This window comes from Nerophis ophidion, linkage group LG22, assembly GCF_033978795.1.
Source record: "Nerophis ophidion isolate RoL-2023_Sa linkage group LG22, RoL_Noph_v1.0, whole genome shotgun sequence".
Lineage (NCBI taxonomy): Eukaryota > Metazoa > Chordata > Actinopteri > Syngnathiformes > Syngnathidae > Nerophis > Nerophis ophidion.
Window position 1 is genome coordinate 598,118 of NC_084632.1, and position 13,675 is coordinate 611,792.

Sequence of the window (13,675 nt, forward strand, 5' to 3'; positions counted from 1 at the left end):
TCATATCAGGATATTGATGTTTGTTGTGCTGCATGCACATGTAACAACATATCAGGATATTGATGTTTGTTGTGCTGCATGCACATGTAACAACATATCAGGATATTGATGTTTGTTGTGCTGCATGCACATGTAACAACATATCAGGATATTGATGTTTGTTGTGCTGCATGCACATGTAACATCATATCAGGATATTGATGTTTGTTGTGCTGCATGCACATGTAACAACATATCAGGATATTGATGTTTGTTGTGCTGCATGCACATGTAACAACATATCAGGATATTGATGTTTGTTGTGCTGCATGCACATGTAACAACATATCAGGATATTGATGTTTGTTGTGCTGCATGCACATGTAACATCATATCAGGATATTGATGTTTGTTGTGCTGCATGCACATCTAACATCATATCAGGATATTGATGTTTGTTGTGCTGCATGCACATGTAACAACATATCAGGATATTGATGTTTGTTGTGCTGCATGCACATGTAACATCATATCAGGATATTGATGTTTGTTGTGCTGCATGCACATGTAACATCATATCAGGATATTGATGTTTGTTGTGCTGCATGCACATGTAACAACATATCAGGATATTGATGTTTGTTGTGCTGCATGCACATGTAACATCATAATAGGATATTGATGTTTGTTGTGCTGCATGCACATGTAACAACATATCAGGATATTGATGTTTGTTGTGCTGCATGCACATGTAACAACATATCAGGTTATTGATGTTTGTTGTGCTGCATGCACATGTAACATCATATCAGGATATTGATGTTTGTTGTGCTGCATGCACATGTAACAACATATCAGGATATTGATGTTTGTTGTGCTGCATGCACATGTAACAACATATCAGGATATTGATGTTTGTTGTGCTGCATGCACATGTAACAACATATCAGGATATTGATGTTTGTTGTGCTGCATGCACATGTAACAACATATCAGGATATTGATGTTTGTTGTGCTGCATGCACATGTAACAACATATCAGGATATTGATGTTTGTTGTGCTGCATGCACATGTAACAACATATCAGGATATTGATGTTTGTTGTGCTGCATGCACATGTAACAACATATCAGGATATTGATGTTTGTTGTGCTGCATGCACATGTAACAACATATCAGGATATTGATGTTTGTTGTGCTGCATGCACATGTAACATCATATCAGGATATTGATGTTTGTTGTGCTGCATGCACATGTAACAACATATCAGGATATTGATGTTTGTTGTGCTGCATGCACATGTAACAACATATCAGGATATTGATGTTTGTTGTGCTGCATGCACATGTAACAACATATCAGGATATTGATGTTTGTTGTGCTGCATGCACATGTAACAACATATCAGGATATTGATGTTTGTTGTGCTGCATGCACATGTAACAACATATCAGGTTATTGATGTTTGTTGTGCTGCATGCACATGTAACATCATATCAGGATATTGATGTTTGTTGTGCTGCATGCACATGTAACAACATATCAGGATATTGATGTTTGTTGTGCTGCATGCACATGTAACAACATATCAGGATATTGATGTTTGTTGTGCTGCATGCACATGTAACAACATATCAGGATATTGATGTTTGTTGTGCTGCATGCACATGTAACATCATATCAGGATATTGATGTTTGTTGTGCTGCATGCACATGTAACAACATATCAGGATATTGATGTTTGTTGTGCTGCATGCACATGTAACAACATATCAGGATATTGATGTTTGTTGTGCTGCATGCACATGTAACAACATATCAGGATATTGATGTTTGTTGTGCTGCATGCACATGTAACATCATATCAGGATATTGATGTTTGTTGTGCTGCATGCACATCTAACATCATATCAGGATATTGATGTTTGTTGTGCTGCATGCACATGTAACAACATATCAGGATATTGATGTTTGTTGTGCTGCATGCACATGTAACATCATATCAGGATATTGATGTTTGTTGTGCTGCATGCACATGTAACATCATATCAGGATATTGATGTTTGTTGTGCTGCATGCACATGTAACAACATATCAGGATATTGATGTTTGTTGTGCTGCATGCACATGTAACATCATAATAGGATATTGATGTTTGTTGTGCTGCATGCACATGTAACAACATATCAGGATATTGATGTTTGTTGTGCTGCATGCACATGTAACAACATATCAGGTTATTGATGTTTGTTGTGCTGCATGCACATGTAACATCATATCAGGATATTGATGTTTGTTGTGCTGCATGCACATGTAACAACATATCAGGATATTGATGTTTGTTGTGCTGCATGCACATGTAACAACATATCAGGATATTGATGTTTGTTGTGCTGCATGCACATGTAACAACATATCAGGATATTGATGTTTGTTGTGCTGCATGCACATGTAACAACATATCAGGATATTGATGTTTGTTGTGCTGCATGCACATGTAACAACATATCAGGATATTGATGTTTGTTGTGCTGCATGCACATGTAACAACATATCAGGATATTGATGTTTGTTGTGCTGCATGCACATGTAACAACATATCAGGATATTGATGTTTGTTGTGCTGCATGCACATGTAACAACATATCAGGATATTGATGTTTGTTGTGCTGCATGCACATGTAACATCATATCAGGATATTGATGTTTGTTGTGCTGCATGCACATGTAACAACATATCAGGATATTGATGTTTGTTGTGCTGCATGCACATGTAACAACATATCAGGATATTGATGTTTGTTGTGCTGCATGCACATGTAACAACATATCAGGATATTGATATTTGTTGTGATGAATGCACATGTAACAACATATCAGGTTATTGATGTTTGTTGTGCTGCATGCACATGTAACATCATATCAGGATATTGATGTTTGTTGTGCTGCATGCACATGTAACAACATATCAGGATATTGATGTTTGTTGTGCTGCATGCACATGTAACAACATATCAGGATATTGATGTTTGTTGTGCTGCATGCACATGTAACAACATATCAGGATATTGATATTTGTTGTGCTGCATATCAGGATATACAGTAGATGCAGAGAGGAGATATCATGTAGTTTGTGTTTGCTGCTGCTAGGACAAACATCATCAACAGCAAGTCTTCTCCAACTACACTCATGTGAAGGTGTTGCAGTGTTGCAGTGTTGCAGTGTGCACTTTTAAAAGTAGCCTCCTTGGCGTGGACATGAGATGAATGTGCCAGCTGTGCAGGTGAGAGGTTAAAGGAGTGAAAAGAATGTGCAGGTGAGAGGATATTGGAGTGAAAAGAATGAAGATATGAAGACCATTAGTAGATATTTTCTGATCATATAAGCAGCAGCTAACTCATGCCGAGCAAATGCTCTGCATTGAAAGTTTTAAGACGATGAGCGCTCATTGTCAGCGTCTGCAGGATTGAATTTTCTCCTTTTCAGTTTTTATAGTCACACTTTGCTGCAAGAGCACTTCTGGCGACTTAAGCAAAGTGGACATCAGCAAGGTGGAGGATCAACAAGGAGGCTTTTCAGCACAGGTGGCCCGCATTCTGACCACGGCGTCTCTGTGTGTGTGTGTGTGTGTGTCTCTGTGTGTGTGTGTGTGTGTCTGTGTCTCTGTGTGTGTGTCTGTGTCTCTGTGTGTGTGTCTGTGTGTGTGTCTGTGTGTGTGTCTCTCTGTGTGTGTCTGTGTCTCTGTGTGTGTGTGTGTCTGTGTGTGTGTGTGTTATAATGCTGCACCTAAAGATGTTTGATTGTCAGCAATGTTCATCAAACATGGAATAATTCATATTTGTGCTACTTTTTAATAGATTATCCATTATAGGTTATTAATAATTGCAACTTTTTCCTCACAAAAGTCAAATGATGATTATGACATAAAATGGAATACACAATACACACACAAAACAAAAAGAATAACATCAATCAAACAGGAAAGTGTCTTCATTGATTTGTGTTATAAATGAATATAACGTAAGATGCTGAAATAAGCAGGGGCGTCCATGATAACATTGCCTGGATGGCAACATATGTTGTTCCAAAACAAATTGATGGAAGCTGCTTTTATAGCCAATCATGGCACCCACCTGTTCCCAATTAGCCCGCACACCTGTGGGATGTTCCAAATAAGTGTTTGATGAGCATTCTCAGTCTTTTTTGCCACTTGTGCCAGCTCTTTTGAAACATGTTGCAGGCATCAAATTCCAAATGAGCTAATATTTGCAAAAGATAACAATGTTTTCCAGTTGTGACATTAAGTATGTTGTCTTTGCAGTCTATTCAATTGAATAGAAGTCGTATTCAGTTTTTCTTTACCATTTACACAATGTGACAACTTCACTGGTTTTGGGTTTTTGTAGAAACTAATTCTCACATGAACCCTTTAAATCCATTTAACAATTGCAATACTTGATTAGGGCGTCAAATACCACAACTCCCCTGTTCTTACAAATTAAATTTGTAGAAAACGAAATTTCACGATCTGCCTTTTAGATTTCAAATTACTATGAAAGTCTGATTGTAGCTGAGATAGGCGCCAGCGCCCCCCGCAACCCCAAAAGGGAATAAGCGGTAGAAAATGGATGGATGGATGGATGAAAGTCTGAAAAAAATGTGAATTGTGCCAATTTTAAGTGAATGCATTGATGCAAATATTAAAAAGGTTTTATTTTATTCATGTCAATAGACAGACTTGTGACATATTAAATTAATTATCTATTTATGAGCTTAAGAGGATTGCTCTTTGTGGCTTTGGGAGGGAAAAGCATGGCTCATGTGTAAGAGCCAGAAGATACAGATGCACACTTGACCTTTTCCAATTGTTTCAGCAACTGATGATTTGTCTCCGCGCCTTTGCTACATCTGATGTGTCTGCTACAAAATGGAAATATTGATCTTAATTACAGTTTGCCGAGCTCAGCAGCTGGTATTAGGGGGCCCTGTCAGGCACTTACGTCTTCCCAGTGAGGAGGGAAGAAGAGGAAGGGGGGAAGAGGAGGAGGAGGAGGAGGAGAGAAGAAGAGGAAGTGAGGAGGAGGAGAGAAGAAGAGGAAGTGAGGAGGAGGAGGAGGAGAGAAGAACAGGAAGTGAGGAGGAGGAGAGAAGAGGAAGTGGGGAGGAGGAAAGAAGAAGAGGAAGTGGGGAGGAGGAGGAGGAGGAGAGAAGAAGAGGAAGTGAGGAGAAGGAGGAGGAGAGAAGAAGAGGAATTGAGGAGGAGGAGAGAAGAAGAGGAAGTGAGGAGAAGGAGGAGGAGAGAAGAAGAGGAAGTGAGGAGGAGGAGAGAAGAAGAGAAAGGAGGAGAGAAGAGGAAGTGAGGAGAAGGAGGAGAGAAGAAGGGGAAGTGAGGAGGAGGAGAAGAGGAAGTGAGGAGGAGGAGAGAAGAAGAGGAAGTGAGGAGAAGGAGGAGGCGAGAAGAAGAGGAAGTGAGGAGGAAAGAAGAGGAAGTGAGGAGGAGGAGGAGAGAAGAGGAAGTGAGGAGGAGGAGAGAAGAAGAGGAAGTGAGGAGAAGGAGGAGGAGAGAAGAAGACGAAGTGAGGAGGAGGAGGAGAGAAGAGGAAGTGAGGAGGAGGAGAGAAGAAGAGGAAGTGAGAAGGAGGAGGAGAGAAGAAGAGGAAGTGAGGAGAAGGAGGAGGCGAGAAGAGGAAGTGAGGAGGAGGAGGAGAGAAGAGGAAGTGAGGAGGAGAGAAGAGGAAGTGAGGAGGAAAGAAGAGGAAGTGAGGAGGAGGAGGAGAGAAGAGGAAGTGAGGAGAAAAGAAGAGGAAGTGAGGAGAAGGAGGAGGCGAGAAGAAGAGGAAGTGAGGAGGAGGAAAGAAGAGGAAGTGAGGAGAAGGAGGAGAAAAGAAGAGGAAGTGAGGAGGAGGAGAAGGAGAGAAGAGAAAGTGGGGATGAGGAGGAGGAGAGAAGAAGAGGAAGTGAGGAGGATAGAAGAAGAGGAGGTGAGGAGGAGGAGAGAAGAAGAAGTGAGGAGGAGGAGGAGAGAAGAGGAAGTGAGGAGGAGGAAGAGGAGGAGAGAAGAAGAGGAAGTGAGGAGGAGGAGGAGGAGGAGGAGGAGGAGGAGGAGAGTGATGGTCTTTGCTGATGAGGACGTTGGACACTTAAGTGTCCTCTGAGGGACAAGAGCTTGAAACAGTGAGACGACATACACTGCCTTTGAAAAGTACTTTTTCTACGTGTTATTGTAGTACAACCTTATTCCTAAATTTAATAAATTCACATTGGTCCTCAAAATTCTACACACAATACCTGATAATGACAATGTGTTTATTTTTATAAATGTTTAAACATTTATAAAGCAAAAAAAACAAAAACAAAAATGAGATGTAGATAAGTATTCACAGCCTTTGCCATGGAACTCCAAAGTGAGCTTAGGTGCATCTTGGTTCAATTAATCATCCTTGAGATCTTCCTGCAGTCTAATTGCAGTCCAGCTGGGGTAAAAATGATTACCCACAGCTAATTTTTCAACGGCTTTCTAGAAAAACTATCCCTACTTGGACCATATATATATATATATATATATATACATATATATATATATATATATGTGTATATATATATATACATATGTATATATATATATACATATGTATATATATATATATATATGTATATATATATACACACATATATATATATATATATATATATATATATATATATGTGTGTATATATATATATATACCACTGAATAGTGACATCATGGTGGAACAGTTGTTGCCAACACATCTTCCCAGAAGTCCCAACATTGTCCTCTGCTGATGTGAGTCCAGCTTGCAGAGACAACATTCTCCATAGACAAGACCTTCAATATCCTCAGAGCACATCTTCCAGTTTTTGGAGGTGGAGTATGTCTCAGATTTGAGTGCAGTCCTCACATTGTATTTTATCTTCTCAAGGGAGCAATAATACAGAAATGAAAGTTAGTACTTAGGACTACTTGTCCAGCAGACATGATTACTTTACTTAAAGGTTCCAATCCACCGGTGCAGAATCTAAATATTTGTCATTTACCTTCTGTTTTAAGATTTGAATGACTTCTTTACCACTACCAGCTTGACTGTAAGAAAGACTATCTTGTAGTTGCTCATGTTGCCAGATATTTGGACAACACTTGCTGCATGTTGACTCATCGTCACTGTATAGAATGTATACTGCTGTACAACCTTCACACTGACTACTCTAAAGGCCTGCATACCTAGTATTGGGCCTGACAAAAAATAAATGTGACTAGAAGATTTTCTCCATCAAGCAGGTTTGATTTAAATATTTAATCTTCATTAACAAAACACACCTAGTTTGTAATTGATTTGTTAGCAAACTATTTAACCAACTTTTACTTAAATGGAGAAGAAGTTTCCTTTGACTTTTTAACCAACTTTTACTTAAATGGAGAAGAAGTTTCCTTTGACTTTTTAACCAGCTTTTACTTAAATGGAGAAGAAGTTTCCTTTGACTTTTTAACCAGCTTTTACTTAAATGGAGAAGAAGTTTCCTTTGACTTTTTAACCAACTTTTACTTAAATGGAGAAGAAGTTTCCTTTGACTTTTTAACCAACTTTTACTTAAATGGAGAAGAAGTTTCCTTTGACTTTTTAACCAACTTTTACTTAAATGGAGAAAAAGTTTCCTTTGACTTTTTAACCAACTTTTACTTAAATGGAGAAGAAGTTTCCTTTGACTTTTTAACCAACTTTTACTTAAATGGAGAAGAAGTTTCCTTTGACTTTTTAACCAGCTTTTACTTAAATGGAGAAGAAGTTTCCTTTGACTTTTTAACCAACTTTTACTTAAATGGAGAAGAAGTTTCCTTTGACTTTTTAACCAACTTTTACTTAAATGGAGAAGAAGTTTCCTTTGACTTTTTAACCAACTTTTACTTAAATGGAGAAGAAGTTTCCTTTGACTTTTTAACCAACTTTTACTTAAATGGAGAAAAAGTTTCCTTTGACTTTTTAACCAACTTTTACTTAAATGGAGAAGAAGTTTCCTTTGACTTTTTAACCAACTTTTACTTAAATGGAGAAGAAGTTTCCTTTGACTTTTTAACCAGCTTTTACTTAAATGGAGAAGAAGTTTCCTTTGACTTTTTAACCAACTTTTACTTAAATGGAGAATAAGTTTCCTTTGACTTTTTAACCAACTTTTACTTAAATGGAGAAGAAGTTTCCTTTGACTTTTTAACCAACTTTTACTTAAATGGAGAAGAAGTTTCCTTTGACTTTTTAACCAGCTTTTACTTAAATGGAGAAGAAGTTTCCTTTGACTTTTTAACCAACTTTTACTTAAATGGAGAATAAGTTTCCTTTGACTTTTTAACCAACTTTTACTTAAATGGAGAAGAAGTTTCCTTTGACTTTTTAACCAACTTTTACTTAAATGGAGAAGAAGTTTCCTTTGACTTTTTAACCAACTTTTACTTAAATGGAGAAAAAGTTTCCTTTGACTTTTTAACCAACTTTTACTTAAATGGAGAAGAAGTTTCCTTTGACTTTTTAACCAACTTTTACTTAAATGGAGAAGAAGTTTCCTTTGACTTTTTAACCAACTTTTACTTAAATGGAGAAAAAGTTTCCTTTGACTTTTTAACCAACTTTTACTTAAATGGAGAAGAAGTTTCCTTTGACTTTTTAACCAACTTTTACTTAAATGGAGAAAAAGTTTCCTTTGACTTTTTAACCAACTTTTACTTAAATGGAGAAGAAGTTTCCTTTGACTTTTTAACCAACTTTTACTTAAATGGAGAAGAAGTTTCCTTTGACTTTTTAACCAGCTTTTACTTAAATGGAGAAGAAGTTTCCTTTGACTTTTTAACCAACTTTTACTTAAATGGAGAAGAAGTTTCCTTTGACTTTTTAACCAACTTTTACTTAAATGGAGAAGAAGTTTCCTTTGACTTTTTAACCAACTTTTACTTAAATGGAGAAGAAGTTTCCTTTGACTTTTTAACCAACTTTTACTTAAATGGAGAAAAAGTTTCCTTTGACTTTTTAACCAACTTTTACTTAAATGGAGAAGAAGTTTCCTTTGACTTTTTAACCAACTTTTACTTAAATGGAGAAGAAGTTTCCTTTGACTTTTTAACCAGCTTTTACTTAAATGGAGAAGAAGTTTCCTTTGACTTTTTAACCAACTTTTACTTAAATGGAGAATAAGTTTCCTTTGACTTTTTAACCAACTTTTACTTAAATGGAGAAGAAGTTTCCTTTGACTTTTTAACCAACTTTTACTTAAATGGAGAAGAAGTTTCCTTTGACTTTTTAACCAGCTTTTACTTAAATGGAGAAGAAGTTTCCTTTGACTTTTTAACCAACTTTTACTTAAATGGAGAATAAGTTTCCTTTGACTTTTTAACCAACTTTTACTTAAATGGAGAAGAAGTTTCCTTTGACTTTTTAACCAACTTTTACTTAAATGGAGAAGAAGTTTCCTTTGACTTTTTAACCAACTTTTACTTAAATGGAGAAAAAGTTTCCTTTGACTTTTTAACCAACTTTTACTTAAATGGAGAAGAAGTTTCCTTTGACTTTTTAACCAACTTTTACTTAAATGGAGAAGAAGTTTCCTTTGACTTTTTAACCAGCTTTTACTTAAATGGAGAAGAAGTTTCCTTTGACTTTTTAACCAACTTTTACTTAAATGGAGAAGAAGTTTCCTTTGACTTTTTAACCAACTTTTACTTAAATGGAGAAGAAGTTTCCTTTGACTTTTTAACCAACTTTTACTTAAATGGAGAAGAAGTTTCCTTTGACTTTTTAACCAACTTTTACTTAAATGGAGAAAAAGTTTCCTTTGACTTTTTAACCAACTTTTACTTAAATGGAGAAGAAGTTTCCTTTGACTTTTTAACCAACTTTTACTTAAATGGAGAAGAAGTTTCCTTTGACTTTTTAACCAGCTTTTACTTAAATGGAGAAGAAGTTTCCTTTGACTTTTTAACCAACTTTTACTTAAATGGAGAAGAAGTTTCCTTTGACTTTTTAACCAACTTTTACTTAAATGGAGAAGAAGTTTCCTTTGACTTTTTAACCAACTTTTACTTAAATGGAGAAGAAGTTTCCTTTGACTTTTTAACCAACTTTTACTTAAATGGAGAAAAAGTTTCCTTTGACTTTTTAACCAACTTTTACTTAAATGGAGAAGAAGTTTCCTTTGACTTTTTAACCAACTTTTACTTAAATGGAGAAGAAGTTTCCTTTGACTTTTCTGCTTTTAATGACAGAGCATCCTGATATGCAGATACTACACACAATACTAATGGCTTATCTGCCGATATCCGATATTGTCCGACTCTTAATTACCGATATCAACTGACACAGATATACAGAGTGGTGGAATGAACACATTATTATGTCTCATTTTGTTGTGATGCCCGCTGGATGCATTAAACTATCTAACAAGGTTGTCCAAAATAAATCAACTCATGTTATGGAAAAAAAATGCCAACATGGCACTGCCATATTTATTATTGAAGTCACAAAGTGCAGCATTTTTTTTCAACATGCCTCAAAACAGAATTTGGGACATGCTCTCCCTGACAGAGGTTGAGGAGGGCGGGGTTGGGAGGGGGTGGAGGGGGTGTATGTTGTATTTTTCCGGAAGAGTTAGTACTGCATTTGTTCTGTTGTTTATGTTGTGTTACGGTGCGGATGTTCTCCCGAAATGTGTTTGTCATTCTTGTTTGGTGTGAGTTCACAGAGTGGCACATATTTGTAACAGTGTTAAAGTTGTTTATACGGCCACCCTCAGTGTGACCTGTATGGCTGTTGACCAAGTATGCATTGCATTCACTTATGTGTGTGTGAAAAGCAGTAGATATTATGTGATTGGGCCGGCACACAAAGGCAGTGCCTTTAAGGTTTTTGGCACTCTGTACTTCTTCCTACGTCCGTGTACACAGCGGCATCTTAAGAAGACAAAAATGTAACTTTTTAAAAAACCCGATACGGATCATTTTCAAACTGATGCCGATAATTTCTGATATTACATTTAAAAGCATATATCTGCCGACATTATCCGACATCTCTACAAAATACCCATTATGACAACATGAAAAACATCCATCCATCCATTTTCTACCGCTTGTCCCTTCTGGGGTTGCTGGAGCCTATCTAAGCTGCATTCGGGCAGAGGTCAGGGTACACAGCGTGGCGCAGTGGCCGTGCGCAACCCGAGGGTCCCTGGTTCAATCCCCACCTAGTACCAACCTCATCATGTCCGTTGTGTCCTGAGCAAGACACTTCACCCTTGCTCCTGATGGCTGCTGGTTGGCGCCTTGCATGGTAGCTCCCTCCATCAGTGTGTGAATGTGGAAGTAGTGTCAAAGCACTTTGAAGTACCTTGAAGGTAGAAAAGTGCTATACAAGTACAACCCATTTATTTATCATTTACACTCATGGACAAGTCACCACCTCATCGCAGGGCCACTCTTTTTCAATGTAAACAAATAAAGCAAGAAATGACAGACATCTGAAAATGAATGTTGTTTCTTACAAGTTGTGTATATGAGCAGATATTATTACATAGTCTATGTTGTCATGTGTCTAGAAGTCTGTGCTGTAAATAAATGTCTGAGGCTGTGACCAAAATGTGTGAAAGGTAATTCAGTAAAAGCCCTGAGACTTGAAATGATGATCTAAAACACACAAAAAACAAACACAAAAGTATAATGAGTGAATAATTACTGAAAGAACCTAAAAGAGGACAGTGGTTGTAGTCAACAAGGCACTTTTATTTGAAAACTCAGAATTGTAATACAAAATCTTCAACAGCAACGAGGACGACGTCAATGAAATAAAACCACACAATAAAACAACAAGTAAAATATAGCTCAACAAGTGCTTTTCTGTTTCTACATCTTTAATGATCCACACCCCATCAAGCGGGCATCTTCATGAGCAAGCAAACCGAGGTCCGGGCCTAAAACTCTCCTGCGATCAGCCTCACCATCAAGTCTTTTACGCTCATGTTTCCCGCCATGAAAGGACTGCACGCCGTCACCACTTTCCTCACAAGTCACATCATGTGATCTCTGACAGCACACACCTTGAAGGTGTGCACCACTTTCTCACAAGTCACATCATGTGATCTCTGACAGCACACACCTTGAAGGTGCACCACTTTCTCACAAGTCACATCATGTGATCTCTGACAGCACACACCTTGAAGGTGCACCACGGGACTTGTTGTTCACAAACGTGAGGGCAGAAGACTTGTGAGGAGGTGTGCTGACTTGGCCAAAAAATGAAGTTAAACTATCTTCTGTAATGTTTTCAAATTGAAGTAAGACATTTAACACAGTGAGCAAGTAAACAAGAGTCAGCCAAAAGTCTGCAAAAGTATGTTCCAGAAATGTTTTCCAAGGAGGAGGTGTGGTTCTTTGAGGAGATGCTCACCTGCCAACTGCGATACGGACACAAAAGAAGGGCTTAAAAACTTACGTACTGCTTCTTCACGGGTCAAAATGTGTCCAAACTCCACCTTGTTTGGATTGCAACACTCATTTCAGTCTAAAAGCTGAGAGAAGATGACATGTGGCAAACAGTAAGTGAGACTTCAAACAAAGTCAGAGAAGGAAAGAGTCCAATTACCATCATCATTGGTGTTCTCCTCCACTGCTGCTGCTTCTTGTGCTCCTCAGTACCAGAGGTTTGATCTGCAGTTTTTTGTCTGCATGAGGAGGACATGAAAGTGAAAGTGAAAGTGAAAGTGCAGAGTATTTGTCAAAGTTAAATGACAGAATGCAAGAGATCATGTGTTGACTGCTGGAACATCTTGTTGGTGCTGAGAGGAAGGAAGCTGCACGTCTAATCCTCATCAGTCTAGTCTGTCAACGGAGATCTCAGCTGTGCCGTCCAAGCTGCGATCTAAAAGCTCGGATTTACCAGCACTTGATATTTCTTGTAAAGACAAACAATCACTGTTTGGTAACTTTCAATTTAAGACAAAAACATGCACAAATCAATGAAATTACTTCAACTTAGCAAAAAGCCGGCTCATCAGCCACTGATCAGTATCGACCAGTTTCTGTAAACAAGACTTCGACTTAGACGAACTTTAATGATCCATAAGGCCAATTGTTGCACACAGTAGCTCAGTCACAAAGGATGGAAAGTGTAAGGATGGAGAGGACAATTCAGGAATAAAATACACTAAAAATGTACCTTGGTAGTAATATGAAATATAACATACATGTAATATTTACACAATATATGTACAGTATATGATATATACTGATATATTATATGTTTATATCACATATACAATATATAACAATCACCATGTACAAGCACATGATCAGCTAATGCTGATTATCACCTTTCAATGTCGATCATAAAACCCCCAAATTATCACAGAATTTACTTCAAACTAGCCATGCCCAGATTGATCGGTCAGTGATCAGTATCAGACAACTTCCGTAAACAAATATGTGATCGGTTAATGCCACTTAACGTCTTTCAATGCTGATCATAAAAGCCCACAATAATCACTGAAATTATTTCAAACTAGCGATGCTCAGGACAATCAGCCACCTATCAGTATTGACCAAGTTCCATAAATGAGTACATGATCGCCTAATGCCGATTAACGCCTTTCAATGCAAATCATTAAACTCAACAATAATCACTGAAATTAATCAAAACTTGCAAAG

The 13,675-nt window shown here is 37.4% G+C and overlaps 1 protein-coding gene across 2 annotated transcripts in view; it reads right to left on the reverse strand.

The window, feature by feature from the left end:
- Positions 1-11,734: 11,734 nt before the first annotated feature.
- zc3h3 (zinc finger CCCH-type containing 3) overlaps positions 11,735-13,675 on the reverse strand; it is a 109,874-nt gene continuing 107,933 nt past the window's right edge. The window contains exons 12-14 of one of the 2 annotated variants that reach the window (XM_061882906.1): positions 12,615-12,693; positions 12,505-12,540; positions 11,735-12,426 (exon numbers count right to left, since the gene is read on the reverse strand). In XM_061882906.1, the coding sequence (XP_061738890.1) occupies positions 12,620-12,693 (74 nt within the window). In that variant the 3' untranslated portion in view covers positions 11,735-12,426; positions 12,505-12,540; positions 12,615-12,619. Of the gene's footprint in view, positions 12,541-12,614; positions 12,694-13,675 lie in introns of both variants that reach the window. The other variant, XM_061882905.1, reaches the window with a different exon arrangement.